Source organism: Melopsittacus undulatus, chromosome Z, assembly GCF_012275295.1.
Source record: "Melopsittacus undulatus isolate bMelUnd1 chromosome Z, bMelUnd1.mat.Z, whole genome shotgun sequence".
Classification (NCBI taxonomy): Eukaryota; Metazoa; Chordata; class Aves; order Psittaciformes; family Psittaculidae; genus Melopsittacus; species Melopsittacus undulatus.
The window spans coordinates 2,219,132-2,244,486 of NC_047557.1; the positions used below are offsets into that span (position 1 = coordinate 2,219,132).

At 41.8% G+C, this 25,355-nt stretch overlaps 1 protein-coding gene across 1 annotated transcript in view; it reads left to right on the forward strand.

Annotated features, from left to right (window-relative positions):
- DYM (dymeclin) overlaps positions 1–25,355 on the forward strand; it is a 225,360-nt gene that overhangs the window by 185,061 nt on the left and 14,944 nt on the right. Inside the window, exon 17 of the mRNA XM_031045692.2 lies at positions 8,766–8,879. Within this exon, the coding sequence (XP_030901552.2) occupies positions 8,766–8,879 (114 nt within the window). The remainder of the gene's footprint in view (positions 1–8,765; positions 8,880–25,355) is intronic.

The following is a 25,355-nucleotide window of genomic DNA, read 5'->3' on the forward strand; positions in this document are numbered from 1 at the left end:
CAAACTTAGGTAGCTGCAGACTACAGTTATAGCATGCTACTGCCTGGATTGTAAGGGCAGGATGTCTTTGAGCTGTGTAAAGAGAGAATATGGCACAGTAAAGATAAGTCTTCTTCATTCCTGACTTGAGATAAGGACCTCCTCTAGTTACTTGTCCAGATCCAGAAAAACTAGTGGTGGCCAGATCCTTCTGCATGACAGCCCTGTGCTTCCCACAGATAGCAGCACATCCTTTCCTTTGTAACACTTAAATGTAGGTTTTCCTCAACAATTTCAACAATTCCTCCCCAAAACTATTTAATATTGGGTTACAGAGTAATGCCAGTTACATTCAGAAACTATTTTAAAGCTTTCCAAGGGAGCATGTTGAATTTTTAAATAGCTCCTTTGTTAGAGAATTGAGGATGTCAGAAAAATAATATTTTTTTTATAAATGTACCTGTCACCAGCTGGCAAATGGTGAGAGCTGTCAGGCTTGCAGATCTGAATAAAAGATGAGATACAGCTGACTCCTCTGCTACCCTGTCATGTCCTCCACTGCATACACGGTATCGGCAGCACCGCTGTCCCGTACAGAACCCTGTGCTACAGCCAAAAGGTTTTAACTGGTCTTCATATCCCTTGAGAATGTGGCAAATCATGTTAGTTTTACTATACACACTGGGGGGATGTGGTCTGGGACCATGTGGGCTCTATCTGAGATGAACCAAATAGGTTTCTGGATCCCAAACTTTGCTCAGGCTTTTACTCTGCAACGATAGAGGTGGAAGCTCCATCCTCATGGCTACATAGAACGTTGTGAATGTCTGAAATGCAGCTGTGCTCAAAAAGGAGTCATAAAACTGGGGAGAAGAAAGATTCCACTCAGTAAATTCCTAAACTATATGTTGCTGGAAACTTGGAGGATATACTCACGGGGAGGATCTCCCTATAATTGTCCTGCTCTTACGTTCTTAAGCATCTATCGCAGCCTGCTGTCAGAGACAGAATAGTGAGCTGGCCAGCCTTTTCATGTGGCCAAGGCTGGTTATTCATAGCAGGATGGATCCATGAACTTAGTGTGTACCAAGAGCTCTGTTGGATTTTAGACTGCTCTACTCAATGTAATCTGGTGGCCCAAAGCATGTAAAGCATAGATGTGAACAGCAAATCTTGCAACTTTTGGTGATGGGATGGTGAGAAACACCTGCTATCTCTCTGAAGCTGCCAGAGCATGTCTGCAGAAGCTGTGTGGCATCCTGACTCCCTCCATTGGTACTTTTCCTAGTCATTACATAGCAAAGTATGTTTGGACTATCTCCCCCCATGCTACAGTGGCAGCATGAATCCCACAATCCCAGACTGGTTTCGGTTGAAGGGACACTAGAGCTCATCCAGCTCCAACCCCTGCCACGGGCAGGGACCCCTTCCACTGGAGCAGCTGCTCCAAGCCCCTGTGTCCAACCTGGCCTTGAACACTGCCAGGGATGGGGCAGCCACAGCTTCTCTGGGCACCCTGTGCCAGCACCTCAGCACCCTCACAGGGAACAGCTTCTGCCTAAGAGCTCATCTCAGTCTCCCCTGTTCTGGCAGGTTCAAGCCATTCCCCTTGTCCTGTCCCTACAGGCCCTTGTCCCAAGCCCCTCTCCAGCTTTCCTGCAGCCCCTTTAGGCACTGGAGCTGCTCTGGGGTCTCCCCTTCAGGAGCCTTCTCTTGTCCAGGCTGCTCCAGCCCAGCTCTCTCAGCCTGGCTCCACAGGAATAGGATACAGTGTCCGTCATCAGATGCCACTAGAGGTCTGCATGAGCAGTAGGTGTATTTTATACTATGGGTCACTCTGACATCCCTCTGTGCTTCAGCAAAATCCTTCATTACACTGGGTGTAGGATCCTTTGATCCTACACTATAGTCTGGTTTTGTATTTCATATAGATACAGATGTATAGAGATACTAACAGATAGCATAGCAATGTTCTATATTGAAAAAATCTGACCAAAATACAGAATATATACAAACTGAAGTGAGTTTGGGACACCAGAACACTTGCCAGGCTGCTTTGTCAAGAATCTATAAAATGGATATGACATATCTTGACTTTAATACTTATTATTTTTACTCTGTTGCACATAATGTTCTCATAAACCAAAATAGGAAGCACGGAAAGATTGAAACTGCTACAAATTGTATGCAAAATTAGTTGGAAAATACACTGAGAAGGTAGTAATTAATAGTTGATGGTGCAAATAGAAAGAGGTATTTGCTGCAGTCCTGTGGGGATATGCAAAAGGAGACTAGCACAGAGGTATCCTCTAAGCTTACTCATGCTAGCAACGTGTTAGCTACTTTACTCTGGGTTTAGAATCATAGAATAATGTAAGATGGAAAGGACCTTTAAGATGTAAACCCAGCACTGCCAAGTCTGCACTAAACCATGTCCCCAAGTGCCACATCTACACATTTTTAACATGTCCAGGGATGGTGCCTGCAGCCCTGCCCTGGGCAGCCTGTTCCAATGCCTGAGCACCCTCTGGGGCAGGAATTGTTCCTCAGCTCCATCTAAACCTGCCCTGGTGCAGCTTGAGGCCGGTTCCTCTTGTCCCATCCCTTGTTCCTTGGGAGCAGAGCCCAGCCCCTCCTGGCTCCATCCTCCTGCAGGCACTTGTAGGGAGCCATCAGGTCCCCCCTGAGCCTTCTCTTCTCCATCTGAACCCCCCAGGTCCCTCAGCCATTCCCCGTCTCTCTTGTGCTCCAGGCTCTGCACCAGCTCCATTGCCCTTCTCTGGCCCCATCCAGCACCTCAAGGTCTCTCCTGTAGTGAGGGGCCCAGAACTGAACACAGGTTTCAAGGTGCAGCCTCACCAGTGCCCAGGGCAGGGGCACAATCCCTGCCCTGACCCTGCACTGGTGCTGATCCAGGCCAGGATGCTGGGGGCTTCTTGGCTGCCTGGGCACAAGCTGCTCATGGTCAGCTATCACCATGAAAGAAATACTGGGGAGAAGCTAGAGCTATAGGAAACAAGACTTCTAAGTACAAATAGAATGGGTGCTGACTCGCCAAAGGAAGGCAAAAGGTGATGTGATATTTTTCAAGAGAAACGCTGCTGTGAAGGGAAAGGGAATAACGTTTTTCACATACTTGTGGATTCACAGGTCATAACAAAAGACTTTCTAATGGTCCTAATAATGAAGCACTGTGGTAGGTTTCCAGAGCCTTCAGCATCAGACTCCTCTGGATCGCAGACGTTTGGCAGGATGACACTGGAGCAGAAGATAGAGCAGAACATGTCTGTAGGCACATATGAATATGGGGATGGGTACATGGATGCAGTAATGCTCAGCTCCGCCTGCTCAGACCGGGGTGGCAATTGCTCAGATTAACAATAACTATGGACATTACAATTTGGACCATTTCTGGAGATAACACATAACCTGTGTGTGCTTAGCTGAGGCAAAAAGTGTGAATGTTTAAGGGTCATCAGCATATAGAATCATTTTATACTGAAAACTATTTATTTGCCTCTGGGATTTTATAAATAAGCTAAAAATCACCATTCCCAGCTGATTGGGAACATATGGGAACAGTTAATTCTGTACAGAAAAAAAAAGAACTCAAAATACCTTCTGTTTCCTATTAATTTACTTTTCATTTTAGAAAGTCATCTTAATAGGATATTGTGCATCTTGTTTAGCTAAATGGGATATTCTTCCTCTGGATGGTGAACAAAGAGGAATGCTATGGTTCCTGTTCTGGCCTCCTGCAGAAATGTTTCAGCTGTGAACTATCTATAATCCTCCACTTCAGAGGTGGTCTATAATTTGGCCAGCAAGCTCAGATGTCTCAGGAATTTGGTGGAATCTCTTTGCTAGGAATTCCTAAAGATGCGTTTGGTTCATGGCCATCATGAGAACTCACTGGCTTTCATTGTTTTCATATTTCCTATGAGCTAATGATAGATAGCGTGTGGTTGAACAGGTTTAACTAGGAGTTGCTAGAAGTTTGTTTGCAGAATAGTCTGATAGAAATCAGGAGGTCAGGAGCAATGATTTAATGGTGCAAAGGATCCGTTTGATGCAATTTTCTGCTAGGTATTTAATTCTCCGAAGACATTTCCCTGATGGATTTTAAAATCAGTTGTGTTGGCTTGGCTCTTGTACAGCAAAGCCTACTGCGACATCAGCAGGACTTGCGGTAGACTTGAGAACCAGCATTTTATGGTTTTCCTTAAAATGCCCATAGAAAAACCTTGATCCTGCTGATTACTAGAGCTTGGCTAGATTCTTTAAGTGTTTACTTTTGTCTTTTTGCTTTGTTTTCTCCCCACTCCTATCCACTTTCTATGCTAGGAGTGGGGAGATGAGAAGTACATTGAAAAGTTTGTATCTCTTTGAACATGCTCCTAGTTTCAAGGTGAATCTGAAGAACTTGATAATCCTTCTGTATTTCTCCTGATATTGAATCACCTGAAGCTATTTCATCCCTTCTTAAATCAGTGAGGGTTGGCGTTGCCTCAGTTTTCCTGCAGGATAGCAGGCTATGCCTGTTGCCTACTGAAAATTGCTGCCATTTATGTTTTCCTAAGGAAACTACTTAGCTGAAGTGCTAATTCTGTGGTACTTTACTACAAGAGGTTTGTTTTTTCCTTTTCTTCTTCTTTCAGTGTGCGTCAATACAGTCTGTTACTCTCCTGGTGTTGAACATGGCTGGACATATAAAATAGCCGATGTTGAAATGTGCGCCTTTCCAAAGGGAAAAACAAAGGAAAAAAGGGCAAAAAAAGGAATCAGAACTTTTCCATTTGGTGCCAAGTTTGAGGTTTTTTTGTCTTTTTTTTTAGAGTTAGCCTTGACACTCGCAGGCAGAGGAGGTAGCAGCAAATTCCGCTGTTATTTTAGCTGGAGGAGAAAGCAAGGAGCAGTAGTGTTAGTTAGGGAATGGGCTGGGGCCTTGCAGGACTTCAGCATCCCACAACAGAATCCAAGTGGAGAAAGCATCTTGCCCTTGAAAGCTCTGCTGATTTGTGTGTGCTATAATAAACAGAATTGTTTTTTACCTTCAGCCTTTCAGCCCTACTAAAAACAGTAGATGGGTGAAAGAACAGATGCTATGGTTATTCCTTCATAATATTTAAAAAAGCCCCGAAACCTAAAATGTTGGTTTTGAATAATACTAGCTTTCTTGTAGCACTTTTAATCTCTGAAATTGTTTTATTGTTTTGAAAACAAAAGGGATAAAGATGGGTCTTCCAGGGGAAATTGACCTCATAAATTGAAAAGCTTTATGAAAAGCTATTTTGGAAATCATTATAGAAAGCAGGTTTGTTTAGAGATCTCAAGTATATTAATAGTATAGGAATCAAAGCCTAGAAATCCCTAGAACTGGTGATGACCAAGCCGTGTCACTGCGTGCACAGTTGGGTAGCCTGCACAACCATCATTAGGCTCTGCACAGATCGAGGTGCTGTTGATACATCATTTCATCTGGATGCTGATAAGATATTCCTGATGAGGGGTTGTCTAATCCAGGATTAGACGTACCTTTTATTCTCTGTTAATGTGGAAGGCAGATTGCAGAGAGAGACCTTTTTAAAACAGGTTTTGTTCCTTGCATGGAGAGGGCCTCTCAGTGCAGAGCATGAATTGGATACGAGTAATTCACAGTGACTTGTTAAATCCCTTGTTATCTTCTGAAGCAGTGTTTGCTGTTATTTTCTATTTTCTTAGACCGCCTGCCCAAATAATTGATGAGAAAAATAATTTGCAGAATATCATAAAGTGGGTAGCATCTCTCAGCCTCATTCATTTGCCCTGAGATCTGGTTTTCTTCATACATTACATAAATATGCTGAGCACTGGGTTTCAAAGCATGTGCTAAAACTTGAAACTCATTTAATATTGTCCAACCAGTTTGATTTTCCTGGTTCATTTTTAAGTGGACAAGGAGTTGAAATCTGGTAATTTTCATGATTATTTAAATGCAGGTCTGTTACTATGTCTAGAAGATAATTAAAGCTCTTTCGAAGGAAAGGGCTACTGTTCCTTAATGTTGTATTAAGCTTTTATGTTTTTATATCTGCTATTTGATCGGATTACCAGGTAAAGGGTTAGACTTTCTGCTACAGAGGATGGAAGCTTGGGCAGTAGGGATGTAATGCTGGATGCAATGCTGGATGCTTTTTGGTTTATTACCAATCTAATGGCAATAAGAAAATGCCTCTTTTACAATAGTCTATGTATAATTCATCTTTTTTTCCCCCTTTTTTTTTCTTCCTTATTTCCATATTTCATTGAGGTACTGTACAATCAGTGCTAGAAAGATAATTACTCCAATTTCTATATTGTCTGTAGTAGTAAGGCAAATAACACTTAGAAAAGTATTATTATTAAGGTAGATATTTTTAATTTCAGTTGTCAAATGTGCACTAAAAAAAAAAAGTCATTCACAGTTCCATGAAATGCTGACATAGCCTAAAAATACTAGAATCCTATCTCACTTTTGTTTTTTGTGGAATGCAACTCAACCAAGATTAGTACCTTTACCACAAAAAGCATAAAAGTCTTCTATAAAAACATGTTGAGATTGGAGGCTTTGACTTCCCAAACTAGGGAAACACCAGAATTCGGGTAGTATCTGGGAGCTTCATTCAGGTTTTATATGCGTTTGCCTTAATAATTGTATTTTATCCTTTTGATTAAAAGCCGAATATTAAGCTTTGCTTTTGTTGTGGTTTAGCAGAACTCAAGCTAACAAGGCAGCACTAGTGGGATGGATTCTCTGCATGAGCCTGCCCTGGGCGAGGATAGGTTTCACCAGTGATTACTGACAACAGAAGAGTGTTGAAATGCAGGAAGATGTTTTTCTCTTTCGGAGTTTGTGGGCAACTTTCTCGTTCCTCTCCAAGCTGTGTATCCTCCACCAGCAATTTGTCCCAGACTCCATGCCAAAACCATGTCAGCCTCACTCCAAGGTCCTCACACTCTTTGCGCAAGCTGTTTCTTGCCATTCCCCTCTGTAATTCCTGGTTCCTCCCTCCAGCTCCTTTGCTTATGAACTCAGCACATCTCCCTACTCCTGTTTACTTTCAAGAATCAGAAATCACAGTGTCCTTATCTGTAAAAGTGTAAAACCTACCTGCAGCATCTGCCGGAGGCAGTGAAATTCTCCCTTCTATTTAAGTATGGAGATAATCATAAGGACAGAAGTTTAGACCTGACTTTTGACTATTTCCATGCATCTGTTGTTTAAAACACAACAAAGAAAACCACCAAATACCCTTAACACCCCCAAAAAGACAACGTGAGCAACTGTCATTTGTCTTTATCTCACTTGCTTGGTGTTTCAAGTTTCTAGAGAAAATTGCTGTACAGCCCAGCAAATCTTACCTGCTTAAAACAAGGACTAAGGTTTCAGGATGGCAAGAGAGGAACGACACATTTGAATCTCACAGTAATCAAGCCATCAGCTGTCTTTGTTTTATTAGCAGCAGCTGGGCTTGGAGGCATAATTAGGGTAATGGTTTCTGGCTCCAGCTGTGTCTCACTCCAGAACAAAGAGAGCTCAGCAGAGATTTTGTAGTATAATACACATTTCCCCCCCCCCCTTTTACTTGGGAGAATTAGCAAAAATCACTTGATATGCTGGAGGCTGTGATTCAGATACAAGTGGACATGAGTACTTTCCAGAACAGAGCATGTCCGAAGCCCAGCAGATGTTGAAGAACCTCCAACCTCCAGCCAAGGGGTAGCCTGGTGCTCACGTGTATTCAGGCTCTACTAAATGGTTCTGAACGTCTTGTGGTACTTTCAAAGGAAGCTAAATAGGTCCTAAATAGGAGCTGAAATTTTGCCCTCTACCTCTTTTGCATTGAGTTTCAGATCCTCTACATGACTGATGAGTTCCTCCAGGATAAGGGATGGGGCTTGCAGAGTGTGTTCTCTTCAGATGAAAGCAGCTATAGAAATGGAGGTTTTGTGATGTCCCACATGGAGAACTGCCGGTGGGACGTCTGCTTCTGGTGTGACCTACTGAGCTTGGAGAGGGATAAAAGTTAAAGCCTGACCTAACTGTGTTCTAACTAACAAGGACCAGCTGGGTCATAGAAAAGGGGGTGGGGAGGGAAATATGGTGAAAATCAGCTTGGCCTCACTAGGGAAACTGGTGAAGGATGAGAGCATTCAGAGGGAACTTAGAGGTCCTTGGGGCTGGAATCTGTGATGGAGAAAGTGATGGGGCTTTCTGGGTGTTTAGTTTAGGGAGAAGTGGAGCTTTGTGGGCTCCCCCCACAATTGCATGGCTTTGAATGCTACAAAAGCCCCAGGAAGTCACGTAAGTCCTTGTATCGAGATATGTAATACTTCTCTTAAGGCCTTCTCTCCAGAAGTAATTGAAACTATAAGGATTTTACTTCAAGGCTTGAAAATGAAAGCAAATTTCTAGCACAAACTGTACAAAGACTGGAAGGCCTTGAAAATCCTGATGTGCAGAAGTACTGACAGGTAGAAATATAAGCATATGTCAGTGCATGGCACTTGAAAATGTAAATTTATTAATTCAGCTCTGTGTGTTAAATTGTAAAATCATCTATCTGTTAAAAATGACTGCAGGAGGATACTGGTAATTGTGCTGGTTTGACATTAACAAAGTCTCCCTGGCACAAGTGATAACATGATTATTCTTTGAGAAGTACAGATACATTGATCCACAGAAAGAAGATGACAGCTTCGTGTGTAAATTGATACAAAGATCTCTTCTTTTCAATTTTCTTACGTGCTCTGATTTTTCATTCCAGGTGATCAGCTTTTTCAGCTCCCGATTAGAGCAAGCTGGAGCTGAGCTGTCAGTGGAGCGAGTTCTGGAAATCATCAAGCAAGGAGCTGTTGCTTTGCCCAAAGACAGGCTAAGAGTAAGTGCTCAAGACCTTGTCAATTAAAGTGTACTGTTCCAATCAATTACATACCCTTTATATCCGTAATGTCAAAACATCATTTCTCCTATCGATAGCAACTGATAAGGGTTTACATTGTGGGTTGCCATGTGAGTATGTTTTAATTTAAATTCCTCATTTGTACTAAATGTTTGGGTGAGTTTTCTTGATTAGTTATTAAATTGAAGTGTGTGGAGGAATTTCAATTTGCTGAGGCCAAGGTTTTCTTTGACAAAGAAAATGTCAAGGATGCAGTCTCACCTTTCCATCCGTTGTTTAGTTAAGCTGTAACTGAAGTTTGATCTTTCTCTTTGCTGTTGTTGTTAACTTAATCTTTTTTCTCTCATGTTCTGCTGCTCTGTTTGAGTCTGTATAAAATGCTACAAAGATAAGTTCTGGGGGCTTTAGTTAAGAATTAACCAATCTAGGAAAAATCATTTTGGGACCTGTAAGTCTGGTCAACATGATTATGAGCTTTTTGTGTAATCCTGAGCAGACCCCTCCGTTCCCTTCTGAGAATCTCTGAAGTCTTGTGAGGGATTTACCAACTTGACAGGTTTTGTGAGGCTAAAATCCATTAACAGCCGTGTGATGTTTAAATACTGCAATAATTAAATCTGTATGAGTAGGTAAGTCAGTAAATGGGAGTTATGTGTGTGTTTTAAACACACAACGAATTTTAGTTTTCCGTTATGCCAAGTGTATTTTAAATACTGCCTGCCTTCTGCAGAACCATTTTTGTTCCTACTCCATGATAAGGGAGCAAAAGTGTCGAGACCCATTTCTTTCATGGTAACTTTAGGAAAATATCATCTGATAAGGCACACTGAGTACACAGCCATTGGCGACGGCTGGTAATTTATTTATACCCTGGTAATTTTAAAACACCCAGTGGGAATTGTCTAGCTGGCTGCACATACTAATGTCTTTCCTACAGTTCCTTGTGTCCCTGAGATGGCACGTATTTAGCCGCTCGGGCCGAATTACTTCAGGAGAGATTGGCCTAGAGTCCGAGTCCTCAGTACAGGAATAGCCTAAGTAACACCAAGCGAAGTTGTTGTATCTAAATACAGCCCTTTGGGTTGTGTCCTTACTACACTTCAATCCTTTGAATACAAACACTGGACCTTTTGCTTTTTCTATAAGAATGTATTCTTGCATGCAGATAATTAAAAGCTGTTAAGATGCTACAGTGATTCCTTCTTGACACACAGCCATTGCTAAATAAGTTCACAGCTTACAAGAAAATGAGGGGTTTATCTGTTACTTAACGTGCCAGGTTGATTTGCATGTTGGGCCACAATTTAAAGAAATGTTGTTTCTGGAATGAAATCCCATCATGTTTAAATTTTCTGCATTAATGATATACAGCATTCACAATTACATGTTTATATTGCCACTTGAATCAAAGGATCAGAATTTTTTGATGAGTGCCGAGCTCTGTAAGTCCTCACCATGCAGTTGAGTACTTCCAGTTTTAAGGATGCTTACAGTGTGAGTCCGAGTGTGACTTACTATAAGCTCTGGAGCTTATAGTGTGATTTACTTCTCCTTCCAAGGATTTGCGTTTGGGGACAGGGGCAAAACCAGACACTTTTCACCTAATTCTTCTACACTGCCCATTCTGCCTACTGGGTTTTGTCATTGTTTTCAAAGTCCTTCTGCTGAGCAGCAGTTTGGTCAGAGCAGGTGAGAAAAGTTGGTGACACTGACCTTGGTATCTGTAATGTCATGCATTAATTTGTGAATGCAAATAACATCCTTTCTTTGCACAGATTAATGATGAGCAGCATGAGATTCCCTCCTGTAGAAATGACCTTGTGAGTCTCCTTGCCCTCCATCCTTGCAGGTCTCTCCTCAGAGTCTCACAGTTCCTCAGGTCTTCCCACTTCAGTCTCTGAGGTTTTCAGGGGAAGCTATTCTAACGCTCAACAAACTCATAGTAAGATCAGACTAAAGATATAGTTACACAATAACTCTGGCAACTCTGAGGAATTCCAGCAGCTAAATAAAGGAGAAAGCTTTAATCCACATGTCTTTAATGACACTCTCTGGGCATGTCTGGATGGGTGGGAGCAGCCCTACCTGCAATCACTTTGCCTGCACAATAGGCTCCCTGGCTGTTCGCATTGCTAAGCTCCTGACTGTGAGCTGCATAGACCAACTAATACTGCCTGCTGAAAGGACATGTTTTCTAACACACATGGACTAGGGCACAGCCAATTCAGAGAAGCAGCTTCTGCATAGGAGTTGGCTTGTGTCTGGCCAGCTTAGACAATGTGTGAAGGAATTATGGGTCTGTGTTATCTGGGTTGACATGATCTACATGTAATTGCAACATGCAAAGCTGTGGAGTTTAATCCTGAGAATTTATAGATCAGCTTTGCAGTTAATTGCTAATTAATTTTCAAGCCATCCTTGCCTTTTGCCATAACATACTGAAGTGTTCTCAAGTACAAGAGACCCTGCAGAGATATTACTCCTACCGCCTAGAAATTACCATCTTCAGCTGAAGCACTGTGAGGGAGGTGGCTGAAACACAAATAGGTTATGACTGGGAAGAATGAGGACTGAATCAGTGCTTTTACTAGCTCGCTTCCCTCTAGCTCAGACAATGGTGGGTTTTTTTCTTATGTGCAAGTACCTAATGTATGCACAGATAAATATAGTGAATGTTTTCAAGTTGCTTATCTTGGCCTTTGTCAAGGAAGTGAGCATTCAAGAGGCGTTACATGTATTCAGGTCTTGAGCCTGTTGCTTAGACCATAGTTCAAACATGAACAAACGTCAACTAAAAATAACAGCACTTAGAGCCACGATCCTGATCTGCATAATGGAGCTTATCAGTTTTGTAGCACACCCTGGTACTCCTGCTCCCTTTCACCGTGGGAAGCAACATTGGGATGCAAAGTTGGCATGTTAGGAGGAGGTCATATATATATATATATATAGGACAAGCAAATAAATATGTGTGTGTATATATATATGTATTTGCGTATTAGGAAATATATCCTGCATTTTCGTAGCAAATAGTTATTGGGAAATGGCAGCTCTAACTCAGATTTTCCTTCCAGTCCTGGAGCAATCTGACTGGAGACAAACAATATAATTAACATTATTTTAAGCATATGCTTTTAGCCATGTACTGTGGAAAGCAGGGAAAGTCCAAGCTGAGTAATTAGCCTTTTAGGAGACTTCTGCATAAACAGAGAGATAAAGGGCAGGTGCTGAAATCAAGAGCTGGTTATTTCTTCTTCAGTCTGTGGGAGAAGATAAATGAAGTTAATATGCCCAGGATGGAGGCAGAAGCCACGGCATGGAGATAGAGCTGTCTGCTTCGCAGACGAGCAGCCCACAATCCAGGCTCCCTGTTTTATTGCAGAAGCTTATTAAAGGCAATTTAGAGATCATAGTGATAGGTGAAAATTGGCCTCATTCTTTCTATATATATTTTTTTAAAGTTCTCAGGAGCTTTCTTCTTTTCTGCTTTTCTTGCCTTTGGTGAACCATCTATACTCTCAGGATCAGGAACGTGAGAGAAGTAGGACCGTGTCTGGAGTCAGGCAGTTATCTCAGGATTTCAAAGGGAGTTAACCAGCAGATAACCACTCTTTCACAATAAGTGGGAAAACTTGTTTCAAATACCAGCTAGTGACTAGAAGCTGACATTTGGGTTCATGGAATGATCACACTTGGGAGGCCACATTTAATGCTTTATAAAAGAAAAGTTCCCATTAGCTAAGCCGCTTAAGGGAGAGATTTCATTTTCATGAACGTACGCTGAGCTGCTTTTATTTTTCTCTTATTCCTTTTCTCTGTGTGTCAATGAGTATTTTGTCACCAGTGTGCATCCTGTCACACATTCTTTGTGTGTTATACAGACATGCCATTATGCCATCAACTCACGCTTTTTTGGCATGGTACAAAATTTAATATTTATTAATGTACATTCTAGTTTGGGCATTAAAATTTCACAGAATAGTAAAAGAAGCAGGGGTAAAAGCTTTCAGTCTCTTGGCAGAACATGTTCTTTAGGTGTTAAAAGCACTTCTCATAGGTTTCCCCTTTTATTAATGGTGTGCTTCCAACTTCCATTTGTTTCATTGGAGAAAGCCCCTAATCATGAAGGCATCAGAGCACAGGGGAAAAGAGCAGATAGTCATTGGAGTGATGGTAGGAACTGCCTGGCAGCTGGACCAGACCAGCTTTGTGTTCCCAGCACATCACCCCACTCCTGGGGAAGCATCACCGACACTAAAATGTCATAAAAATAACAGAAGTTTGACTGAGGTGGTGGTGAACTCAATGGGGGATGCCAGGCATTAGGGACTTCCAACTCTGGGAAGAAGATGGACCCGTAAAGTGCATGTGAAGTCCCCAAAACTGAGGGAGTATAAACAGTTTCTTGTTTTGGCTGCTGAGCACTCTAGGGAAGGGTTACCCTGTTTCTGCAGATGCTCCTTCTAGCAAGGGGGCGTCATCTGTTCAACAGTCACTTGTACCATCACACTGTGCAGAGGGGCAGGACATGGGTAGCACTTGTGCAGCATCCCAGGTTGCAAAGGAAACTAATGGCATTCTGTATATATGCATCCTACCTAACACGATGTTGATTGCAAGAGACCATCCATTGCCCTGTCTTCTATTCCAATTGCTCCTGTTACTCTGGTTGAGGGTTTTTTACAGAGTCCTTATGTCCTTAATCCTCAGTGGTTGTTATCTGGCCACAGCAAGATGCTGGTTTCAGAATCCGGACCAGTGGTTTTTAATGATCTAAATTAAACCTTGGGGCAGATCTGTAATTCTTAAGCTATGTACAGCTTTCTTGCATTTGTTTTAGTGCTGTAACAGTACCTCACTACCATGGGTTTCAGATAGAAGAATGCACAAATTAACTGTATGACACTGTAAAGAAGTAGGGGTAGAGGAGCTATGGAGACCAGCAGCTCTTTTCCAGAGCTCTAGGGTGTAGCACTAAGCAAGAGAGACAGAAAACTTCCTTTAAAAAAGAAATTAATCAAATTCTTCCTGATATATATGTTTTTCTGGCTGAAGGGTCAAAGATCTTATTATAGTGGAAGCTGATTGTGTCTAATACATCCTTAGGTCTGATGCTAGGCAGGCATCTATAGTGCAGGCTTCCTTTTCTGGCTCTCAACTGCTGTTAACCCTTAACCTGAAGAAGATCGGATTAGTAAAAGAAGTGTAAGAAACTTTTAAACAAAGTGCTTTTTGGGCTTTTCCAAAACACCAAACATATGCTAAGAAGAATAATATTTATGGATTGTATATTTCCTTCTGACAATTTATACCCTCAATTAAGATGTCAAACTTCCCTGCTTCCGTGAGCTGACCTGTAAGTGATGAACAGTAATTCACATTTCTTTTGAAGGCATTCGTTTTAGAGGTCAGATTCTCAGAGACCTTGGGTAGAGAAGAATATACTCCCCGTCCCTTGAGAAATATGATTTTGGGTAATCAAAATTCCAGGAAAAACAATCTTGAAAGTTTTGATGGGCTTTGTGGTCAGAAAATAACTTATCATCATGAAGCTGTGAGCAGGCAGTCAAAGACATGTCTGCACTCAGCTGACTCTGGCTAATCTTAAAGTGGGATTATAAACCTGTCTGTCTAAACCAGGGCAAACCCTTAACGCAGGTGCTCTTCTATTAATATAAGCCCAGCTACTTAAACTGTTGAGAGTGAGTTGAAACTAAACTGAATGACACCGCTTTATAATAAGTATGTCCAAGCAGGAGTTTATATCATCTAAATCTATTTAATTAAATGGTGCAAATCTGTGTGTAGGCAAGACGGAAAGCACGTGAAAAATATTATGGAAAAACTGTGGCTATTACAGTGCTTAAGGTTAGATACTTGCTGGCATTCTGAAGTGCATCATCCCAGAAGGGAACCAAAACTTCAGGGCTGTAGTTCAGAAGTAAATGCTGCTGTCACTTCTATACATAAATACGATAATTCACAGAAATGCATCCGTGGTAGGAGGTAGGCTGGAGCAGCCGGTTAGAATATATAGCATGGTAACAAAAGGCTTTTGCTTATATGTGCCTGGTTACTTTTTTAACAGTGAAGAAGCCAAGGGCCAATGTAAATTAGCTTTAGCACCTGTGGATTTAGTGTCTTTGAAATTTGGTGAGTCCTTTTGTTCCATGGTTAAAAGTAGAGTTCGGCAGGTTTTAGAGAGATTTGTATGTATAATGCAAATACAGTTGATGAGTTGGATTGAATGCTAACACTTCATTTTCAGAAGCATCCTTCAGGTAAGACAGGAGAAATTGGTTAACTTCGAAGCTTTATAGAAAATGAAATAAATTATACTGCAGACCTCTGAAATGTAGTTTTGACTGGAAACTAGTGATCTATAGAACTGGACTGTGGACTAGCACAGTGTGTTGGCATAGTCTGGTCGTGTTGACGAGTCACTTATAAAGCATATTTATTTATTTTTCAAGCTTTGTTTTGATATTTTTAAGTAAAAAACCAACCAGACCTCTTCCTACAGTTGCCATTTTGGCAGGTGTTTGCATGGATTTTAACTGTCGTTTATGTCAAGATTTGGTTTTCTTTGGAGTGGTGCAAGATGAGCCCTTTTGCACATAAGGTCTTAGTTACAGCTGAGTATGTATATTATCTGTTTGAACACTGCCAGCTCTAACAGCAGTGGTGTGTACTGTGGCATTCACAACCTCTCTTTGGCACTCCCAAAGAGAGTCAGCTAACACTGTAACTGATCACATATTTATACATTACTGTCAAGGCTATTTGAAAAGGGGATGTGCTCTCCACCTCTCCCCAGTTGTCTGTATGTGAAAATTAGACAGTTTTGCTTTTTTACATTATTTTCGTAGCATTATGGGGAAGGGTCCAAAACCACCCCACCCCTCTCATGGCTCCAGTAAAACTACATTTTTCAAATGGGAATGCTCTTGGGAACCTAAGCACGTTAAATTTGCTTTTACATAGCAGCTGTCAGTCAATTTTTGAATTAAACCCAGCTTTTTAACTTTAGTTTACTTCAGTGGTTATAAATTCTTCCATGGGGGTGGAGAAGAATAAACAGTAACTTTTGGCATTGTTGACTAGAACAAGAGGGGAAAAGAAAAAGCTATTTTATTTTGCTTGTTTGCCTAGCACACAGTTAAAACATATTAATGTTTTTGTGACACCTCCCTGTTGAAGAGTAATATAAACACCATTGCAGCATCAGCATAGGAAAGTATGCATTAGCAAACTCTTGAATCTCTGATCTTTAAACTGTTTCTCATGTAATATCAGTTTCTTGCTGTATAGGAGCCAAAATCTCTTTGAACAGAAAATAATAATCATGCTTTCAACTTGGAGAGAGCACTGTATAAAGCTTTAAAGTAAAAAATAAATGGAGAACTTCAACCTTGTTTTTTTCCTAGTTGCTGGAACATTCATTGCTATATCCTAACTCTTCAGAGTTCCATAGGAAAACTCCTGCTTTTGCTGGACAGTTTTGCTGTTGGCTTCAGCATTCTCAAGGTTTTCAAGCCGTATCTTCATGCTCATGAGATGCTACCAGGCATGATGTGAGAAGGACACTGGGCAGGTGCCTAGGACTTTGCAGATCTCATTGTGGGGAGTATGTGGCTCCTAGTGACTGGTGTTAATCAGAAGGAAAGAGGGACTATCCTTCATTTTTCTCTGTCCTCTCCTTCATTTTTGTGGCTGCTATTTTGAAGGAGTAACATTGATAGAGCAATAGTGCAGAAGATTGAGATGTCCTCTCTTTGATTGAGAAGATTGCCCTGGCTTTGCCTCTCCTATGTTGCTTTAAAGGACTGGGTTTTTTGTGTTGTATCACTATAGATGGAAGGAGACCAGCCTCATCACCTATATCTTCAGTAGTTCAATTCACTGCAAGGAAAGCTGTACATGCCTTTGCAGAGCAGTCATGCCCATGGTGGTCAGCAGTCTGGTGAGGATCTCGCACCATGAGATCTTTGTATTTCTTCCTATGTTGTATGTGAACAGAACAACAAAAAAGAGTCTGTGAGCTTCTGAGCTTCAACCAATTCAGTTGAAGTGGATTGAAAGAAGCAATTAAAGGAACGAAGATGGAGGTTAGCTGGTGAAGAATCAACTCAAAGGATCTAGGAGTGAGTCTTGGTTACCCACCCCGAATCCATGGACCTTTTGAAAGCTCTCCTGTTGACATGGAAGAGGGTAGATTTAGATTGAGCATTAGGAAGTTCTTCCCTGTGAGGGTGCTGAGGCGCTGGCACAGGGTGCCCAGAGAAGCTGTAGCTGCCCCATGCCTGGCAGTGCTCAAGGCCAGGTTGGACACAGGGGCTTGGAGCAGCTGCTCCAGTGGAAGGTGTCCCTGCCCATGGCAGGAGTTGGAACTGGATGAGCTTTGAGGTCCCTTTAATCCAAGCCAGTCTGGGATGCTATCAAAATGTCAATTGTTCAACAAGCCATTTCTCGTATACAGGTTATAATTGAAATAACACACTGATGTCTAAATCCCTTCAATGTGCTTTGGCTGCTCGTTGTAAAAGTAATAAATAAATACCAATATTATAGTGCCTGGTTCTACTTATACCAACCTGTCTGTGGTATACTATACCCTGCAGTATTATCATTTATTTTAATGCCATGCCTGAAGAGAGAAGAAAGTAGACTACTTGTTTCCCTGCTGTGCAGTGATGTGCAATAGTCAAGGCGATATTTGCTAAAAGCACATCAGTAGCCCAAAGAGTAGCAAGGACACTTTCAAATGCAGCAGTATCGTGAAATATCAAAATGCTCTGAAAGAATAACTGATCCTTTTGGATCTCTTTCAGGTATTTTCATTGCTCTTCTCATTTGGGGTCTAACAGGTGCATTAAATAACATAAGTAACATGGAAGAAGCAGCAGTGATGAGGTCCTGGAGTTGGTTTGCTCTAAGTGTAGATCTTAGTGGGTCTGGAGGAAAACCAGTCTGCTGTAGTATCCCCCCAAGGCCCCGTACCTGGTTTGTAAGCCTTGTTAGTTAACATAGAATACTGTCTTTCTGATGTTATTAGCTTGTGTTTCTCACAGTCAGAGATCCCAGCAAAGTAATGAGTAGTGTCCATGTTAATGTACAGAGTCAAGTGAGCATCATTTTCCTTGGGAGCAAGAAGGAATTTACCCCAGGCTTTCCAAAGAGCTAGAAGTTGCAATAAAACTGAACTCAGACACTTTAGTTGAGAACATATTTCTTTAGCTTCCACAGCCTCCTCTTTAGATATATTGTCTCTCTCTGAAACGATGTTCTGCTTCCCAGTAAGCTCTAGAACCAGCACTACTTTCCTCCTGTCACCGAAACATCTGGTTGTGTTGGGGTAGCTGATCAATTACAGACATCGTTGCTATTATAAGCCTGCAAGCCACTTGAAAAGTTACCCAGGATTTTGGTAATGAAGGGCCTGAAGTTATTATTCAAGCTATTTTTTTTCCCTTTTATCCTCCCTTCAGGGGTCATCAGATTGGCAATATTTATTTATTTATTTTCTGCAAGCGCAAACTTTAGACCTCTAAAAGTTCAAATCTCTCTGTGTGTCAGGCTACTTGAATTTCCTGTGAAAATACTGGAGTTGTGAATCAATTTGTAGTAACATGAAAGCAAACAAACACCCAGGTTACCTCCGCATGAAAAGATGGCACTCACGTAGATCGGCAGCGCACAGCTGAGCTGGTGTTGGGGGACATTTGTCATTTTGCAATTAGATCTGAATGTTACTGTTAACATTCAGCACGGCTATCATCAGTCACTTCTATGAGGTCAACTCTTCAAAAAGCCAATTTAGAGTTTAAAACTGAGAACAGTTTAAACCTGAGAGCGATGTTCAACTTTCCATGCAAAGCAGCATATAGCTCCTATTGAAAACTCCTCCTTTGCAGCCTCACTACTGCCAGGATCTATGCAATAATGAATGATTTATCCTTCTGTATTTGGCTTTTTCCTGTTGGAAGGGCGGGGAAGGGGGGAGACTCTAAGCTCCAGAAAACCAAGTCACTCCTAGCACTTGGCAGTAAAACACATCAACAGTGCAGTCACATCCCAACGCCTGTTCTATACAACCACTCGTTTTCAGCCCGGTTGCTTGAAGCCTAACGCAAGACGTGTGCTGGAGCTGGTTTATTTTTCCAGGGGATCCCGTGTGTTGATGAAGCACTATCACGTTGCAGCTCCGGCTCGAAATGGAGTCTGGCAGCGCCGGTGTTCGGATGGTGCCTTTTGGCTGGGCGGTGATAAGCAAAGAGACAGTCTGGCTCCTTCCAGGAGCCTCTCGGTCATGTCTGAGCTCTCGACAGTTCCCAAAGCCTCTGGCTGACTTTCCCCTGCGGACCGTTCATTTATCAGGAAATGAAATTGGTTACAGGATTTCGCACGTTGCCAAACCTCACTGACGAAACCGGGTTCGTTCCTGCTCTCAGAAGTAGGAAGAACGCGTTAACTCTTTGTGTTTGGTACTTGTTTTTATTGCTTTTGCTGGAAACCAGCCAGGTTCCTTCTGGCTTTTAAAGGTTTCTGGAAATCGCTGACATGCTTTCACGCTGTATGCATGTACAACCAATGCAGCGAGCTTGGTAATCTTGCCTCTTACACTTGCTCCTTCACATCGTAGTTGCCACTGTCTTTGTGCATATTTTAGGACTATTGAGCTATTTTAGGCCAGCTGAATTGTTTTAGGACCATCTAATTATTTTAATGTAGGATTTGCCTAATGAGTACAGTGTATTTGTGCTTGAAATATGTCATCCAAAGTAGAAGAAGGAAAATTAAGATTTACTGAAAAGATTACCAGTGCTTTGTGGCTTACAGGGAGGTTTTAAAGCAAGTCATATAATTTATAGAATCTCAGGGAGAATTGAATAGAAATATAACTTTAATTATGCAGATAGGATGACTGTGAAAAAGCCACGTGCAAACAGGATTCAGTTGTTTCTGAATGTATTGCTGTGTTTGCACATAGCTAGAAACCCAATTGTCTTGTAGCAACGCAACCACCACTTGTTTTAAATGCTGTTTGGATGTTATTATCTTCCATTATATATCGAGTTTTCAGCAAACTTCAAAAATCAAACACATTTTGAAAAGATCTCAGTGTTTTTCTGAGACCTTCCAAACGCCAGGTGATCTGAGTTCATTGTCATCACTTCTGCCTGAGCAAACTCGCAGTGTGGCAGATGGCAGAGAGAAATTGGAGATGTATTCTCATTACGTTTATCAATAGGTACACCAAGTGATTTTGCATTTATCCAGTGGTCAACATCTGCCTCTTTAAGACCCTATAATTCTTGTCCCTGAGCAGCTGAGGAAACTGCTGACATTCTCCTGCTGTAATAATGGGTTTATGTGTTTAAGAGGGGATGGAGAAATGACTGTTAGCAAGTTGTCCGCTGATGGGTGCAGATGGCAGTTTCTGTATCACTCGAATCATCTATTTTGTGCAACGATGTGTTGCAGTGGGAGCATTTCTGTTGTAACATATCAGTATATTTTAATGCAATCAAAAGTTGTAACCTCCTGTGTATGAAATTAGTAAGCCCAGAGGTAAAGCACAGTGCACATATGGTAATTATTATGTCTGGAAGTTGTTGCTGCATTAATTGATAGCAGTAGCAAGGAATACAGACTTACTTAATTCCATTGCTTCTTATATGAAGGTTCTGAAAACAGAATATTTGCACTTTATCAGAGCTCTTTCTTCTTTTTAATAAGATCAGAACCCTGTGAAAATACTTAGAGCTCTTTTGGCTCATTTAGCTTTGTTGTGGATCATAGAACCACAGACAGGTTTGTGTTGGAAGGGACCTTAAAGCTCATCCAGCTCCAACCCCTACCATGGGCAGGGACACCTTCCACTGGAGCAGCTGCTCCAAGCCCCTGTGTCCAACCTGGCCTTGAGCACTGCCAGGGATGGGGCAGCCACAGCTTCTCTGGGCACCCTGTGCCAGCGCCTCAGCACCCTCACAGGGAACAGCTTCTGCCTAAGAGCTCAGCTCAGTCTCCCCTGTTCTGGCAGGTTCAAGCCATTCCCCTTGGCCTGTCCCTACAGGCCCTTGTCCCAAGCCCCTCTCCAGCTTTCCTGCAGCCCCTTTAGGCACTGGAGCTGCTCTCAGGTGTCCCCTTCAGGAGCCTTCTCTTGTCCAGGCTGCCCCAGCCCAGCTCTCTCAGCCTGGCTCCAGAGCAGAGCTGCTCCAGCCCTCGCAGCATATTCCTGGCATCTTTGTCCATAAACAGAAAGTTGCTGAAAACAGCTTGTGTGAGACCTGAGAAGTTGCCACTTAAGTCTCATCTTCCATCCATTGATTCTTGGTGCTGCAGGATCAGTGTGTGGCTGAGCTAGTGAAGGGAACCCATCCACAGCCTCCATCCTGCAAGGCTAAGCCACTGCAGAAGAGGGTAGTCATGATTTGGCCTCATTGTTGACCTGAGATTCGTAAAAATCAGATGCTTTTAAAACTGTGTCTACAGATTAATTTAACTTAAAAATACTATAAATTTAGAAATCCTTGCTTTAAAAAAAAAATGTTGTTTAATACTATAAATATGATTTTCCTTTAAAAACCCAGACTTTTTAAAATTGTGTACATAGATGCTACTGAAAATATCAGAACTTTGGTCATTCCTGTCCCAAGCCAGGGAAGCCAGAAGATTGCTAAGGGCTGCTTCATGTCTGTTGACGAGAGACTGTTGATATCAAGGCCAAAGTGGCACTAACACTGAATTCCATGTTTGCTTTATATGTTGAACAATCAGTGAACTTGTCATGGTCCCAGAAAGACCATTTCTATCATCAGGGGAAGGTCCAAACACTTTAATCCAGTTTCAACACTTGCTAAGATTATTTTCTTTAGTACTCACAAGAGAGATGTCTGTCTAAAATTGGGCTAATTTGGAGTAATTGGTAATAACAATTGAATTGTATAAATGCAAATATAATATAGGGAAACTTTGCATGTAAGGATTTCAGAAGTATTGGCAAGGGTTTTGTTGGCTTCAGAATTATAATGGCAGTCGTGGTTTTAAAATCTGATCTTTTATGTGGTTTTATTATCTCCTTTACATCCTGTTCATAGTTTGAATCCCCTATGGGTTTTTTTACCTTGCTGGAATCCAGAGAAGCAAATTTCACCTTCCAGAGATGAAGGTAAGCAGCAAGAGCTGTGTATTGCACAAGACAAGGTAGCTTGGGAGGGTGGTGCCTTGGGTGAGTGACTCGAGTAACAGTGATTCTGCAGTTCAGGAATGAGGTGCATTGGCCAAGATGAGGATGAAGGGTGGGCTAGCTCAGGACACTCCTATTCCCAAGCTGTCATCCACATGGAGACTAATATTTACATGGAGGCTTAATGTCTGTCCTCTCCACCCCTGAAAACTCTTCCAGTTACCTTCTGGAAGCCTCATTCTGGATTCAGTCACTTCATTCCAGAGTAATTGCTTGCTTCACAAAGCTGAACAATTACACTGGAATGAAATCACCTTATTCTGGAGTTACCATAACTGCCTCAGAAGAGCGATTCAATAGTATCGCTATGCAGGTCAGCGTTTCACAGAAACTTGGACAGTTTTGGTTCTCCAAAACCACAGTTTTGAGAGTAAACGGAAATGTTCAGATGACAAGATCATGTCTACCCAGCCAGGAGACAGGTACTAGGTAATAACAGTTTAATTGTATAAATGCAAATATAATAATATTGTATTAATACAGTAATATTCTATTATTAGTGATTCTGAGACTAATTCTTCAAGAAAAATGTAAAAGAGAAAATAAACCCTTCTAGGAGCAGGGTGATGAGCAGTGCAAGAGTTAGGCTGTTCCACAGGGCTTCTCTCCTGCAGTTGTCTTCACTTTGCCATTGACTGGGTTTAGTCCCTTCACTGCTGCTCAGTGAACTGAACTCTGACTGCTATTACAGCCCCATACCCAGCCGACCTGATTAATGTCTCAGCCTTGCCTGTGGCAGCTTGTGGATTGTAATTAACTGCTTCCCATTAAGACAACAGATGAGGTTTCATGCAGTTACATGCAGAGGCTTTAGAAGATGGAATAGTGTCCTGTAACAACAGTTATTAAAGGGGTGCTTTTTTCCTTTCTGACCTAGGATTAGGCCATCAGGAAACTATCGATGTTGTAAAGTTAAGGAATTCCTTTGAACCTGAGCAGGAGCAGAGCTGGGGTCTGGGCAGAGCAGGAGAAGGTGGAGGGCTGGTTATCAGGGGATTTAAATGCATCATGTGGCCAGGTAATAATAATAAAATTGTTTATTCGTGTTTGTGATTAAAGTTCATAACAAAAAAACAAAGTAAAACGGGGTAAAAGAGCTGTTTGACAACTAGCCTGGGAAAGAGCAGCACTGACTTGGCTGTTCAGCATTTGCTAAGGGTTTAGTTAGCATCCTTTTGCCTCTGGGCATAAAAAGTAAGAAGGGAGTGTGAATGACAGTATAGCAAACAATAATGAAGAAGCAGCAGTGCACTCTCATGGAGGCTGGTTGCCTCTTAACTAACAGTTATCATTTGCCTTTTGTTTTGATGATCTTCTTCCTTGGATCAGAAGAGTCTGGTTGTGCTCTGCTGGTGACACAGCATGAGAAGGGCCCTTCAGCATCTTCATTTTGTGGCCAGTGAAAGATGCTCCAGTCAGACAGAGGCTGTTTTGCAGCAGTGAGCAGGACCCATCACTGTTAGGGATGTTGTTTTGGAGGAGCAAAAAGGTGGTTACGTGGTGGCATCTTCCTTCTGTCACCCAGGATGAGGAATGTTTTCCTTACTGCTGCTCTCCAGATGGCAGAGCATCCTTGCACAAGGCATTGGCAATAGTGATAAATAGGGGGCCTCATGTTAGGTTCTCTGCAAACTCTGTGGAAGGGAAGGGTCAGGAGATGACATACAACCTCCAGTCATTAAAAGGAGCATGAGTTGCCGAAAGAGATCAATCAGATACTGCTTTATGCACAACTGAAGTGTGGTCTTGGCCTCTCATTGCACTGTGAAACACCCAGTGAGACTGGAGGTGAGTGTAGCAGCAGCATCTGTTTTTCCCATGTGAGCTTTTGAGATGCTGAATTGCTCATCCGTGCATCTACTTTGATTTAATTGTGCTGTTAAAAAATAAAGACATATTCTCCACGTTTAATTCTTCTGTGGCACACAGAAAGATAGGGTCATTCTTTCACTTTGTTGGAAGGAAGGGCAAGTGTTGGGACGGAGCCAAAGAATTTAAACTGTACACAGATTCTAACAGGAATCTGTTTGTCTCTGTGTATCTGGTTGGTTGTTACCAGCTACATGAAATTGGTTGATTTCATTGCTTTAAGGAAGCTACTACAAGAAAGACATATAAAATATAAGGCAGGAAGAAAGCACTGGAGAAATGAGAGGATGGGAAAGCAGCGTGAGACTTTCCAAGTCTCTCCCCATAGTAACAGATCTCTGACACTGGTAAACAACGTTTTGCGTGTGTAGGTTTCGCAGAGCTACTGCCATTCTGCTAACCGCTTGCCTGCCACATCATTTGAACTCTGTTAACCTTCAGGGATGATCCCATTTGTTTGAAAGAGAGCACAGAGGAGCTTCCCTGCCCAGAGCTGCAGAGCTTTGCTGGCTCCGCAGCAGCTCGGCAGGAGCCCAGCGCTCATGAGCAGCCCATAACTCCCCATCCAGTACATCTTACAGCAGGGCTGCAAGCCAGAGCCCATCCCCTGTTAACTTCAGAGCTATACATTTGCTCGAGCTAAGTAACATTTCCCAAGTTTCCCTCCTTCATACCCTAGAAAGCCACCCCATCCTTTTTATTACATTTTTGGCTGTGACTAAATCTGCTTTGCATGTGTTGTGCAGCCTCCCCTTACTTAGTTGCATGTGTTGGGAGTCTAATGAATAGCCCAGTGCCAAATGCACTGCATGTGCATGACGTGTTGTTTCCAAATATCTTGCAACTTCGGGCAAAGTAAAATTACACTGAAATGCTCTTGACTTTATTTTTTATTTCTCCTCTATTGAGAGCTATTCCTAAACCCTTGTGTTCATTTTTTACTGCAAGGTCTCAGTATACACAAGGTAGCTGAAAAGGGAAAAAAGTTGATTTTACAATTATTTTACTACTTTTTTGATTAAAAAAAAACCAACTTACATTTTTCCTACTTCATTTAAAAGAAAGAACTCTTTAAAAAAAGTATAAAATAATGTGGCAGAGCCAAACAATTTTATGCCAGAAGGCGCAAGATTTGGTGAGTTACGAACAACTGAATACAAGATAAAGGGAGGGAAAAAAATCATGTAACCAGCTTCCAATTATAGTGGTCCAATTGCTCTTCCACTTTTAAGGTTTAGCTGTCTTTTCAGAATTAGTCTTTTAAATTAAGTTTCCATAATGTGGCAGATTGAGAAAAAAAAACAGTCCTTGGAAGATTTCTGCCCCAGTTGACAGAT